The sequence below is a fragment of the Leptonychotes weddellii genome, chromosome 9, assembly GCF_054177405.1.
Source record: "Leptonychotes weddellii isolate Sample4059 chromosome 9, ASM5417740v2, whole genome shotgun sequence".
Classification (NCBI taxonomy): domain Eukaryota; kingdom Metazoa; phylum Chordata; class Mammalia; order Carnivora; family Phocidae; genus Leptonychotes; species Leptonychotes weddellii.
The window spans coordinates 19,098,818-19,113,210 of record NC_138377.1 but is presented as its reverse complement, the minus strand read 5'-3'; the positions used below and the strand labels follow the sequence as shown (position 1 = coordinate 19,113,210).

The following is a 14,393-nucleotide window of genomic DNA, read 5'->3' as shown; positions in this document are numbered from 1 at the left end:
TGTCCACAACCTCTCTTCACTAGTCCAACCATATTTAGAGAACAGATTAAATTCTGGAGCCCCCATTTTTAAAGTGATGTTAACACAATAAAGCAAAATCAGAGGACACAACAGGGACTAATGGGTGGAGAATCAGATTTGAATTCATTATGACCAAGATATTTTAAAATACACTATTAAATTAAAGCAGCTTTTTGTCATATGGTGTGCTCTCCATCCACAGATGTGACATCGGAAAAAATCTAGTTAAGTCAGATCATAGAATCTTTCTCCTCCTTAACAAAATAGACAAAATAAGAAAGCCAACAAAAAATATTTTACATAAAATGTGTCTTATAACTCCTAAAAACATTTATTGCTTTTAATCAGTGTGACAGACCCACATTATCCAACCCCAAAGCTACACTCAAGTTGAATCACCTGATTTTAGAGTCGGAAAAGCCCACAAAGATTACCACCTGCAGAACCCTTCTGTTGCAAACAATGTAAATAGAAACACCGATTACATTGTTAGTAAATAGAAACAGAGAGATTACATTGTTGATGCTGTTATAATAAAATACCACAGACTGGGTAGCTTAAAAAAACAGAGATTTATTTCTCACAGTTCTGGAAGCTGCAAATCCAAGAGCAAGGTATCAGCAGGTTTAGGTTCTCCTGGGGACTCTCTCCTTGGCTTGCAGATAATCATTTCCTCTCTTTGTCCTCACATGGCCTTTTCCCCTCCCCCGCGCAGGCAGGTACTTGATGTCTCTCCTTCTCATGAAGACACCAGTTATTTTGTATTAGGGCCCCCGTCCTTAAAAACCTCATTAAACCTTAATCACCTGCTTAAAGGCACTTTCTTTAAATATGGTAATATTAATGCTTAGGGCTTCAACATATAAGGCTGGGGAGGAAGGCGGACCCGATTCAGCCTGTAACACATGATTTCCTCAAAATTGTACCCATTTACTACTAGTGTCATCAATGATTTTCCCACAACACAATACCTTGATAATGGTAGATGTAGCAGATATTTTTGAAACACCTTACCCATATCACCCCTTAACGTGAAATGATTCTACCCACAGTGTTGGGCCCCAGTCTTGTTTATATTATATAAAGCCCCTTCTCTGACCATGGCTGATTGGTAAATGGCTGAAACAATTTGAGCCATTCAGGATCTTTATCCTTTAAGGGTTTAAAATTGGGACTCCAGCATTCAACTGGTTGTCTGAAGAGTCTTGATGTACAGGTACAAGCTGAGGTTGTCACGGTGAGGTGACCATCTTCATCACCCTTCAAGGAGAAATGGAAAAATCTAATCTGCAGAGAAAGAGAGAAATGAGTAAATCAGCAAAAGTAAACTGTGCAGCCCCAGAGGAAATAAGCCTAAGAGGACAGAACTTTGGCTCCTGACAATTTCCAAGTTCCTGGCTTCAATCTCTTGTTATTTCCACTATATTTCACGTATTTGTGTTCTGGGATACATTAGAAGCAGCCGGAGGTGGTTAAATGCACAGATTCTTGACCCAGACCACTTGGGTTCAAATCTTAGCTGTAATACCTCTCAGCTGTCTCACCTCAAGCAAGTACCTAATCACTCCGTGTCTTCACTTCTTCCCCTGCCAAATGGAGTTGATAAGAATAGTACCTAACATGTAAAGTTGTTTTGAGGATAAAAGAAATGAATGTATATGAAGCATTTCACCCAGTGCCTAGTCCATAGTAAGCCCTCAGTATATGTTGGCTGAATTTGCAATGATGTGGATGGACCTAGAGGGTATTATGTTAAGCAAAATAAGTCAATCAGAGGAAGACAAGTATCATATGATCTCACTGATACGAGGAATTCTTAATCTCAGGAAACAAACTGAGGGTTGCTGGAGTGGTGGGGAGTGGGAGGGATGGGGTGCCTGGGTGACAGACATTGGGGAGGGTATGTGCTATGGTGAGCACTGTGAATTGTGTAAGACTGATGAATCATAGACCTGTGCCTCTGAAACAAATAATACATTATATGTTTAAAAAAAAGAATATAGTAGGAAGGGAAAAATGAAGGGGGGGAAATCAGAGGGGGAGATGAACTGTGAGAAACTATGGAGTCTGAGAAACAAACTGAGGGTTCTAGAGGGGAGGGGGGAGGGGGATGGGTTAGCCTGGTGATGGGTATTAAGGAGGGCACATATCAGCCTAATATAAGTATAATATCAGAATCCTCAAAAGACTAGAGAGAGATAAGGGGATAGAAAAAAATAGAGAGAAATAATGGCTAAAAAATTTCCAAATCTGATGAAAACCATAAATACACAAATCCAAGGACCTCAAAATACTGCACAAGAAATATGAAGAAAAATACATCAAGGTACATGGTAATCGACCAGTGATAATGAGAGTCTTAAAAGCAGACAGAGGGAGGAAAAAAAAAAAAGTGTGTTACAAAAGAACAAAGAAAATTATGACAGAATATTCATCATTGGAAACAATGCAAGTAACAAAACAATGGAGCAATATTTCTTAAATACTAAAAGAGAAAAATACTGTCAATCTTTAATTCTATGTTTAGCAATGATATACTTTAGAAACGAAGGCAAGATTAATACTTTTTCAGACACACAAAAGCTGAAATCATTCATCACCAGAAGATCTGTACTACAAGAAATGTTAATGAAAATCTTTTCTTATGATTTAAATTCCTTTAAAAGATAATTGGCTATTGGGGCACGTGGGTGGCTCAGTCCCTTAAGTGGTTAAGCGTCTGCCTTCAATTCGGGTCATGATCAAGGGATTGAGCCCCTTTATTGGGCTCCTTGCTCAGCAGGGAATCTGCTTCTCCCTCTGCCCCTCCTCCTCCCCTTAGTGCACGTGCACTCTCTCTCTTTCTCTCTCAAATAAGTAAATAACATCTTTAAGAAAATTGGCTATCTTAACAAATAACAATGTATTATGGGGCTTATAACTCATGTGTAGGTAAAATGCATGGCAACAGAAGCAAAAGGCTCTAGGAGAGAAAAAAATGGAAGTCAGGTTCTTAAATCATTCATAAAGTGGTATAATATCAACTGAAGGTAGACTATAATAACTTAAAGGTGCATTCTATAAACCCTAAAACAACCACTATAATAACCAGACAAAGAGTTATAGGTGAGACAACAAAGAAGATAAAATGAAATGATGAAAGTTCCTGGACTGATGCAAAAGGAGGTTTAAAAAAAAGGAGAAAAAGATCAAAAAACAAGTGGGACAAATAAAAAACTAGTAGCAAGATTATGGGACTTAAACTTATTATCACTAATGACATCATATATAAATAATCTATACAACCAAAATAAAAGGTAGAGATTGTCAGGTTGAAAGTAAACCTAACTCTATGGTATGTATAAGAAATGCACTTTAAAATAAAGACATAAAGAGGATGAAAAAAAGTATAGAAAAACAGTAACATGGTAATGCTAACCAAAAGAAAGTTGGATTGGCTCTATCAATAAGTAGATTAAAGAATAAAGGATAGCACAAAAAATAAAGAAGTCCATTTAATAATGATAAAAGCATAAATCTGCCAAGAAAATAATAGAGTTCTTAAACATTTATGTAGCTAATAAACAGAATGTCAAAATACACGAAGCAAAACTGACAGAAATGCAATGGAAAAAAGAAAAATCCCCAATGTAGTAAAAAATTTCAGTACCTACATCTCATAATCGACATAATAAGTAGATAAATCATAAAAAATACATAAGACTTGAACATTATCAACAATTTGACATATTGACAGTTACAGAATGCATGCCTTGACAACAGCAGAATGCGCATATTTTTCTAAATGTACACTGATCAGTTATCAAAATAGACCACATTCTGAGTCACAAGTGTCACTAAATTTAAACATTTTCAAGTCATAAAAACTATATTCTTTCTCTAAATGGAATATTTTTAGAAATTAGTAACAGAACAATATCAGGAAAATCCCCATATATTTGGAACTCATACACTTCTAACTAACCCATGAATCAAAGAAGACATTTTTAAAAGTTAGAAAGTATTTTAAGCTGAAGGAAAATAAATATACAAGATATCAAAACTTATGTCTCTGAAGCAGTACTTATAGGGAATATATATACCTCAATATATCTATAATATTATCAAAGAGACAATGTCTCAAATCAATGCCTCCAGACTTCAACTTAAGAAACTAAGAAGGACAGGGGTATGTAGGTAGTTCAGTCCATTAATCATTTGATTCTTGATCTCAGGTTGTGAGTTCAAGCCCTGCATTAGGCTCCATGTTGGGCATAGAGCCTACTTAAAAAACAAAAAAGAAAAGAAGAGAGAAAAGAAACTAAGAAGGACAAATCCAACCCAATGTATGCCAAAAAAAAAAAAAAAAGGCAATAAAGATCAGAGCATATATCAGTGAAATAGAACATAGAATAACAATATAGAATCTATGACACAAAAAGCTGCTTCTTTGAGAACATTAATAAATTTTAAATTATTGGCATAAATGTGTCCATAATATCCTCTTGTCATCCTCTTCATAGCTGTGTACTGTGTTCTAATGTCAACTCTCTCATACCTGAGACTGGTACTTTGTGTCTTTTTCTTTCCTGATTAGCACACCTAGAGTTCCCATTTTGATGGGGATGGGAGGGCAGAAAGAGACAAGCAATAAATGAGTAAACTAATCAGTAACAATAACCAATGATAAGAGGTTTGGTGACAGTGAAATGAGGTAATATGATGGGGGCGTTACTAGACAGGATTGTCGGAGGAGACCTTTCTGAGGCAGTGATATTTAAAGCAAGATTTGAGTAATGTGAAGAGCTGGGGACAGATCCTTCACAGCATAGAGTTCCAGTGACAACAAATCCCGGAGGTGATAATAAACTTGTCTTGTTCCAGGTCCAGCAAAATGATGGCAGGTGCTGGACCTTGAAAGGCAGGGATCAGCAAACTTTGGCTTTCAGGTCAAATCCTTCCCTAGGGTTGTTTTGGTACAGCTTACAGGCTAAGAATGGCTTTTATATTTGTAGAGGGTTGTGTAAACAAAAGAGAAGGAGGAGGAGAAAACGTGACAAAGATCGTATGTGGCCCACAAAGTCCTAAAATATTTACTATATAGTTCTTTACAGAAAAAGTTTACCAGCCCCTAAAGTAGGGCCTTAGTGCTTAGGCTAAAGAATTTATATATCATTTTCTTTTTTTTTTTTTTTAATTTTGTTATCCCCCCCTTTTATTTTTTGCAACAGAGTATTCCCATTGTATGGAGGTATCGCTGTTCATTACCTAGTCAATGGAATTTTGGGTTGTTTCTATTTTGCGGTGATTATTAATAAAACCTTATAAGCTTTGAAATATTTTAAGTGTACAGTGCAATGAATTTTAATAAATGTATACATCCACTTAAGCTCCTGCCTAATTAAGATATAGAGCATTCCCATAACCCCTGTGAGTTCTTTCCTGTCTTTTTTCTGGTCAATCTCTCTAATCATTGTTCGGATTTCCATCGCCTGTCCCTGTCCCAGAAGGAGATATAAATAGAATCACACAGTATGTGAGGAGTTAATATTCTCTTAACCCAAGAAGAATTAGTAAGCAACTGAAGGCTTCTAAGAGGGAAATTGGGACAATCTGATTTATATTTTAAATTATCTTTTTAGCTACTATTCAAAGACTGGTAAGTAGGTGATAGTGTGCCACTTACGCATTCTTTTTCTTCCCATCTTTGGGGGATGGTGGGGGGGAGGGGGGCAGAATATGGCTCAATAAAATTCCTGGGCAGACCAGAATTGACTCGTCAACTTCAAATCCTACGGCAAAGCCGGTTTCAGAGTTCTGATCAGGGCTCGGAAGTGTTCCTGCAGTCCCTGTTCTCCGCAGCAGATGGCCCCAGAGCGCAGTTCCTGACCTGCCTCGCGGAGTCCTCCGCTGTCCTAGGAGCCCCGCGCCGCCCGGCGACTCCGCGCGGCGACTGCTGTGTTTGTGGCGGCTCGCGCCCAGCGGTCCCGGTTTGCGCTAAACTCGGCGGGCAGCGAGGACCCGCCCGGGGTGTTGCGCCCCGCTGCGGCCGCACTCCGGCTGGCCAGCGAGGTGCGCCCGCCTCCGACTCCCCGCAGAGGCTTCTTAGGTTCGGGAGAAGCTGAAGTTCTGCAGGATCCCCGTCCGCCCTGGGACAGTCCAGCCGCGGGGACTTTCTCTGGTTGGAGTGCGTGCAGGTGGTCCCGGCTCCCCACCGGAAAACGTGGACCACTGGGTTTAGAGACAAGGCAGCGTCTAAAGTAGGCTTTGGAGAGAACTCCTGGCAGAAGCGCACGGGGCAGGTTAGAAAGCAGAAGGGACAGCCCGGACTGGTGTTGAGTGTCGGGAACCGACGGAGCGGGGTGCGTGGCTCGGGGCACGGAGAGTGAAGCAATTAGGCTTGTTTGGGTGGAGAGTTGCCTAGGGAAACAGAACACTTAAGAGCCACTTCTTTTCCCCTCTCCAGCCTCCTCTTGGGTGCTGAAGTCACAACCCCAGCGAGCCCTCTCTCCTCCCACGCTCCCTCTGTCTTTCAGCCTGCGGGAACCCAAAGCGCAGAGGGCCCAGAGGGCCCAGAGGATCGTGGAGAATGAAGAAATAGCCTTGGGACCCTTGGAAAATGAGGCCAACGCCCCTTCTGCAGCTGGCGCTGCTTCTCGCCCTGCCCAGGACCCTGGGGGGGAAAGGGTGTCCGTCTCCCCCCTGCGAGTGCCACCAGGAGGATGACTTCAGAGTCACCTGCAAGGATATCCACCGCATCCCCAGTCTCCCGCCCAGCACGCAGACTCTGTGAGTACCTGGGAGAGGAGAGGGTAGGATCAAGAGGCCAAGGGCAGCTGCAAAAGTGGACAGAAGTGCACAAAAAGAGCTTAAGAATAGACCAAAGGTGTGTGTGTATGTGTGTGTGTGTGTGTGCAAGGAGTAAAAACTCAATGGCCCAAATTTGGGATTGCTGACACACTAGTTACTCATAACACGGGAAAAGGTAACAAAACTTTGGTACAGGATGAAAATGAGAGTTGTCCTTTCTAAAGAGCTGCTGTTCCCCAATTTGCCTAGGCCTGGCTGACTCTGACTTTCACTTGAGATATTAACACTAATAGCAACTCAAGAATTGACCTCTAACACAGGGACCCTGTCTTTCAACCCTGAATTCCTTGTACCCAGCACAGGGCCTGGAACTAATTTAGTGCTCAAGCAAAAGCTTGTTGAATGAATAAATGAACAAATGAATATGCTAGTCTCAGATTGTCCTTTGTGTGATGGGGAGAATAAAAGGCCAGAGACATCATCACTTCTTCAGAGACTGCTTTAAAGGGGGCAGAATGGCTCTGACCATGGGTGGAAACTTAGAGTCATCCTGTTTATAGTTCCACCCAATGTTGAGGAGAAAGGATAATGTTGGAGGAAGAGCAATGGACTAGGAGTCAGGATGTAGTCTCTTCATCCCTCTCTCACCAACTGTGAAATTAGGTGAGATCATTTATTTGGGAAGACCCAAGATTATTTCTGGGTAAAAGAGGGGGTTCAATTAGGTGCATTCTGATGTCTTTGATGCAAGTGAGGGGATCCACTGAATCACAAAGAATAAGAAGTAGTGGGGAGACATTGAAAACAATGGGAGTGGGGGGCAGAGGAGGGACGGTGTTCTGCGAATGAAGTTATTCTGAGATACAGAAGAGAAATTGATGAAAAGCATGAGTAAAATGACATGCCAATTTAGACAATGGCCACAGCCATCTGCAACAGTAGCGAAGTGACTTTCAAATCTTTGGGGGGCAGTAGAACTCCTTTGACAAAGGAAAGCTTATGAGAGAAGTCAAGTCTGTAAAGCTAACAATTATATTGTGCTTATTATTCCTGTCCTCAGCACTTTGCACGAACTCACCCATTGACTCCTCACAAAATCCCACTGAGTAGGTAATTTTACTACTCTCATTTTATAGATGGAGAAACTGAAGCATGAAAAGTGAGGCAATTTGTTCAATGTCATGCAGTTTATAAGTTGTGGTGCCAAGATTTGAAATAGCACAGAGCTGCCTCTGAAACCCCCTGCTCTCGGATGAAAGCAGGTCTCACCCAGCTTTTCCCCAGTATGGTCATCAGAGAGAGAGAGAGAGAGGAAGAAAGAGAGAGAGGAGGGAGGGAGGAAGGAAGGAAGGAGAAAGGAGAGAAAAATGTGAGAACTCAGAAGAGTAGGAGGTTAGGGGGAGGAAAGAAAAAAGAACAAAAAGAAGGAGGGAAGGGGAAAAGAGGATGGGAGGGAAGGAGGGAGGAAAAGAAAGACTATATCTAGGTTATAGAGGGCATTTCCTGCTGAAACAAACCAGACCTTTGTCATTAAAAACCTGTTCTGGGTGGTAACCACTTTTCTGAAACCTGATGCTGTGTAAACACTGCCTAGCTGTTTTACAAATTATCATGGTGCTGAGAGTATTTTTTCCTAAGCCTTATCTTCTATCCATGTATTATGGTGCTGAAAGGTAAACAGATTGTCCCTTTCTGCATTACCCATACACTTGCCACGTGATCTGGTAGATGGATGGGAGAGAGTTACACTCGTCGGGGCTCTCACTGAAACAGGGGTTCTGAATCTTCTTCTCCACTTCCCCTCCCCTCCAAGGGGGCATGATTCACTCTTTTAACAGTGGTTCTGACTAGGTAGGAAGTAAGGGAGAACTGCTATTCCTACTTCCCAGGGGAACATTTAGAATCTTTGATATACAAGTAGTTTGAAAAAAAAAAAATGCTCCTCCTAATTGAGAATTACTGATTTAAGGGAAATTAAATTAAGCCAGCAGAATAAAACTAAAAATTTAAATGTTGGCATATAGTTATAGATCATATTACGTCAAAACCAAGGATAGCAAGATGGACCTATTACCCTCATTCAGAGATTTACCATTTGTTACCTGTGTGCACAAGAGTACCATCCCTTCTCTGAATGAGGAGGAGGATGGGGTTAGACAGTCATTCTGGATTTATGTGGATTCTTCCTCAAGAAAGTGCTGCCTTGACTTGTCTTGTCCTTTGACCTACCCGCTTTCAGGCTAATGATGGTGACATTCACTCCCTCCACCCCCTCCAACTCCCTCCAACTCCAGTGGAGTGATGGTTTGTCCATCACACACTTGTGTTCCTTCAGAAATGTTTCTGAAGGAGCTGTTGTGGCTCTTGTTGTTTTCAGGTTTTGGATTTTGCTTCCATTATTTACATTTTGCATCTGTGGCTCTAATTGATGGATCAGCCCAGTTTTTTTTTCCTAAACTGAAGACACTCACTCACCATCTTCAGGATTTTTCCCTGTGTTCCACCTGTGCTATTATTCACTCGTTATCTTTAAGTGACTCACTAACTGAAAAAAAATTATTTAGAAAGCTTCTATAGCGACGATAAATGGGAAATCAGCATGACTTGCTATAAAGAGGAGGTAATCCAGAAAGCTAAATACGTTGAAAACACAAATGTAATTATATTCTAGCTCAAGACTATTGCCTGTGAATGCTCTAAGCCTGAAGCTGACTTTTTTGTTGTTGTTGTTAAAAGGGAAGAGTGATAAGTGTTAGAGAAATATTAGAGACACCAATTCAACTTTCTGTCCTTGGTGGTATCAGAAGAATTGAAAAACCGTGGGAAAGGGAATCCCTTTTCCACTGTGATTCGATATTGTTTAATGCCATGTGAGCATTCCACCTAGACCAATCTCATGTCATACCCGCTTTCCTCGCTTAGAGAAATGTGGGTTTGTCCCCTATTTCACAACTGTTTTAGACACAATTGGTAGTCATAACGTGAATAACATTTGATTTCCAGCCTAAAGAGAAGCCCTCTGCTTTAGCACCCACATGCCTGTCAAATACAGCCCAATATTTTGCGTCTTACAAAGATGGCATCCCTTCATGCTTGTAGACTCCATGATTTATTCTCTTTTTATCCTCTGTGTGTGCAACTCAAGGTTTTTGATGGAAAGTAACAGAAAACCCACTGTGTCTAGCGTAAGGAGGGAATAAATGTTCTGAAACAATAACATGTAATTTACCGAATCATTGTAGATCCAGGCTTTCAAAAGAAGCCAGAGCCCAGGGCAGGCAGGGAGTTGCAGCAATAGCCAACCATCTGGTTGGAACAACTCCATACACAACACCATAACCACAGCCACTGGACATCTGTGGTGCTGGGCACCTCGTTCTGTAGCCGCTGGACTGTCTGTGCGCTGCCTTTCAGTGATTTCTCAACTGTTCCTGCCACTTTGAATCACCAGCCAGGAAGTGATTTCCTAGATAGGAGCATCTGATTGTCTGCCATAGGTTACCTGCTGAGTCTTAGCTGCTGGGGGCCGGGGGGTGGGAGGCGGGAAGGTCCCTTTTCCCTGACTTTCCATGTCTGTAGTGGGAGGTGAAGAACTGGGTTCTTCTAAGAGTACACACACACAAGGGGGAATTTTCCACCAAAGAGGGGCTATATGCCCTCAAATTGCTCATCACTTCCTTTATTCTGCAAATATTTATTGAGCACTGGCTATGTTCCAGACACTGTGCTAACACTCTAGATTTGGTGGAGAACAACATCAACATCAACATGTCCCTGCCCTCAGGGATCTTGCAATCAGTATGGAAGCTGAATATTAATCAAATAATCATATAAACATATAATTTGAATTGTGTAAATATGCTGAGAGTATACTTGGTGGGGATAGGGTTGGGGACCAACTTAAACAGGGGAGGTTTTGAGCTACATCCTGAACTGGTAGGATTTGGGCATAAGGAGTTGCAGGTGTGGAGTGGAGGGTGAGAAAGTGGTGCTCCAGGGGATGGAACTGCTCATTTGAAGAGCTTTGAAGAATTCTCACCTGATCAGTGAAAGAGTTGGATTTCTTCACTTGGAACAAACAACAAAATATGTTGGGCAACAAAATATGTTACTACTTTCTTTGTAACACAATACAGGTCAAGGTGAATTCTTATGTCGGTAAGGGCAGCTTTTGTGCCAAAAAAAAAAAAAAGAAGAAGAAGACTTATTGGGGGTAAATGGATTTAAAACCAAATATTTGATTCATTAAAGTAATGAATGTAAAGACTAGTTCTTTTTTCAGTTTTCCATATATTTATTATCTTATTTGTAAATTTAGTTAATGATAATAATTCAAGGAAGATTTTATAATGTAATAATATTTTAATAAACAATTTCATAAAATAATACATAGTTTAAGTACAAATTTAGTATATTTTATTTTAAAGCCCTTTAATTGCTTTCCAAGTACTTAGAAAATTCTAGAAAGTCTATTAAATTAGGCTTTATAAGTACCAGGAATCCTAAGTTTTTTAGCTATCTCAGTGCTATTTATAGGGGCAGGAGAGTAAAGTGGTGAAGAGTACTCTTTCTGGAGTGAGATCATCTTGGTTGAATGCCTTGCTCTACCATTTCCTAGGCATGCTTTTGGGAATGTAGAGAAGAGGAAAATATTTTTCCTTCTATTCTTCTAAATTTTTAGCGAGGACCCCTCATAACAACAACAACAAAAAAGATTAACAAGAGAAAAGCATACAAATGTATTTAATATCAGTTTTGTGTGACATGGAATGAGGACCCAAAGGTCCTTATAAGGAAATGAAGACCCAAGGAAGTGATTAAACCTGAGTGTTTCTACATCAGGTTTGATAAAGAGTGGGAAGTCATGGAATAATGTGATAGGGCAAAAAGAGGGGATGAGCTAAGTGTAGAAAACTGGGGCACACAGCAAGTTCTGTCCCTTCAGATTCCTCTTGTTTTCCTTTTGTCTTTGAGATAAGGATGCTCCTTTCTTCTGGGTATAGGGAAGTCACCTCTCATGTGAAGGTCTTATGATCTGCTCTAGGGGAAGGTCAGATAGTCCTCTGCACCTGCTAGTTCTCAGATTCTTCCAGCTTAAAATATTCAATATGCCAAGATGCCATGTTTTGGGAGCATGTTCTGGACCCCATCAGGACCATTACCTACTTGCTCTGTAACCTCAGTTTCTTCATCTGTAAAATAAGGGCAATAATATCCTGCCTCGTTCAATTGCTAGGAGGTATAAGCGAGTTAATGGTGTTAAAGGATAACTTTCAAAGAAAGGTAAAATCATGATTCTCCTACAGCAATAAATTGAACACATTAAAGATTTTATTTAACTCTAAGTGTTTTAGTTTCCTAAGGCTGCCATAACAGAGTACCACAACTGGGTGGCTTAAAACATCATAAATTTATTCTCTCCCAGTTTTGGAAGCTTAAAGTCTGAAATCAAGGTGCTGATAAGTCTATGCTAACCTCGCACACTCAAGGAAAGAATCTTTCCTTGTCACTTCCTAGCTTCTGAAGACTGACTGCATCCTTGGTTTTCCTTGACTTGTAGCGGCATGACTCCAGTCTCTGTCTCTTTATTTACACAGCCTTCTCTGTGTATCTGTGTGTCCGTGTGTCCTCCCCTCTTCTTATAAGGATACCAGTCATTGGGTGTAGGGCACACCCTAATCGAGGATGATTTCTGCTTAACTACACCTACAAAGACCCTATTTCCAAATAAGTTCACATTCTGAGGTCCAGGTGGATGGAATTTGGGTGGGGGGGAGACACTATCCAACCCACTACAATGAAGAAACTGGTAAAATGTTGCAATTATGTTTAAAAAGAATCCACAAAATGGACATTTATAGATAAGGAATATTGAAGTGAATGTGCTAATGGAGGCAGAAGTAACTTATTTCATGGTCAGAGGGTGAGAGGGAATCACTTGAAGCTCTCTACCAAACAGGACAGAATTTGCCATGTCTATAGACAAAATTATTTTGCATTGCTATCAATCTACAATCTACAGAATTGTAGAAGAGCTCCCATAGAATCAGACTCAGAATCTTGGAAGAATATGCTCTAGTCAATGCATAATTTTCCACTGAAGCACAATTTTTCCACCTAAACATTCCAAAAATGCTTAGAGCAGTTACTGGCTGCCAGTAAATACTCTACAAATAAACTCAGTAAAAAATAATTTCCTTGGGCGCCTGGGTGGCTCAGTCGGTTAAGCGACTGCCTTCGGCTCAGGTCATGATCCTGGAGTCCCGGGATCGAGTCCCGCATCGGGCTCCCTGCTTGGCAGGGAGTCTGCTTCTCCCTCTGACCCTCCTCCCTCTCATGCTCTCTGTCTCTCATTCTCTCTCTCAAATAAATAAATAAAATCTTTAAAAAAAATAATAATAATAATAATTTCCTTTTCAACTTAAATCACAGGTTGAAATAAATTACTCAACTATACATTTTAAATTGAAATTGCAAGGCCGATCTATTAGATATTCCAATAGGCCAAGTTTAAATAACACAAATACTCAAAATACCAAATATATATTGACTGTTCTGTTGTTGTTGTTGTTGTTTTTAAGATTTATTTATTTTAGAGAGGAGGGGAGGGGCAGAGGGATAGGGAGACAGAGAATCTCCAGCAGACTCCCTGCTGAGCATGGAGCCCAGTGCAGGGCTCAATCTCACCACCCTGAGATCATGACCTGAGTGCAAATCAAGAGTCGGATGCTTAACCAACTGAGCCACACAGACACCCCTATTGACTATTCTTAAACTCATCACAATTTAATATTATGGGTCTGATTTAGATTTTCATTTCTATTTTTAATTCTAAATTTTCCTAAGCCAAAAGATGTTTATTCATTAAGCAAGCTGGGCTCTCCCCCACCACTTTTGAACTCCAGTTCTTGATGGTACCATCCATTGGCTTCCTAGGTTCCTTATAGTTAGTGTTGCCCTATCTAAAAGGAGCTTCCTCTTGCACCTGTTATCTACTTGTAATTAATAGCATTCCTTTCACTCTCAAAGCTGTCTCAAATTGGAGGATAAATTACTAATAGGTCTTACCAATAGACCATTGAGTCCAGAGGCCCATGGGACATGCTGGAACATTCTGAGCTTTGTTTATTGTTATCATAACTGGGAGTCAATAACTTAAACGGGTTGGTCTCTTGGTATTGCCTCATAATCTGCAACCCCCACATAGATGGTAGTGAACTTTCTTCACAGTGTCAGCTGATAATTCTGCATTTCTTTGGCTCTCTTAAAATACCTGTGTCTTCCCTTCTGGCTTATTCTAGGAGCCACCTAACAGGTCTCCTGCTTTCACCCTTGCTGGACCTCCACAGGCTAGTCTTCACACAGCAGACAGATCTTTTAAGATGTATGTCAGGTCATGTCCCTCCTTTGGTCAGAACCTTCCAACAGTCTTCCTAGTTATGTCAAGAGAAAAAACCAGAGTCCTTACAGTGACCCCAAAGGCCTTACATGATTCAGACCTTCTTTTTCTTTTCTTTTTCTTTTTTATTACTCATTCATAATTCAGCTTGTACTCCATTGGCCTCTTTGCTGTTCCTCATGCT

At 40.6% G+C, this 14,393-nt stretch overlaps 1 protein-coding gene across 4 annotated transcripts in view; it reads left to right on the top strand.

Annotated features, from left to right (window-relative positions):
* Window positions 1-5,971: 5,971 nt before the first annotated feature.
* Window positions 5,972-14,393, top strand: part of TSHR (thyroid stimulating hormone receptor) — a 154,163-nt gene continuing 145,741 nt past the window's right edge. The window contains exons 1-2 of one of the 4 annotated variants that reach the window (XM_081830108.1): window positions 5,972-6,072; window positions 6,537-6,789. In XM_081830108.1, the coding sequence (XP_081686234.1) occupies window positions 6,620-6,789 (170 nt within the window). In that variant the 5' untranslated portion in view covers window positions 5,972-6,072; window positions 6,537-6,619. Of the gene's footprint in view, window positions 6,303-6,536; window positions 6,790-14,393 lie in introns of those variants that run through there. The other 3 variants (XM_081830107.1, XM_006733353.3, XM_081830109.1) reach the window with 3 other exon arrangements.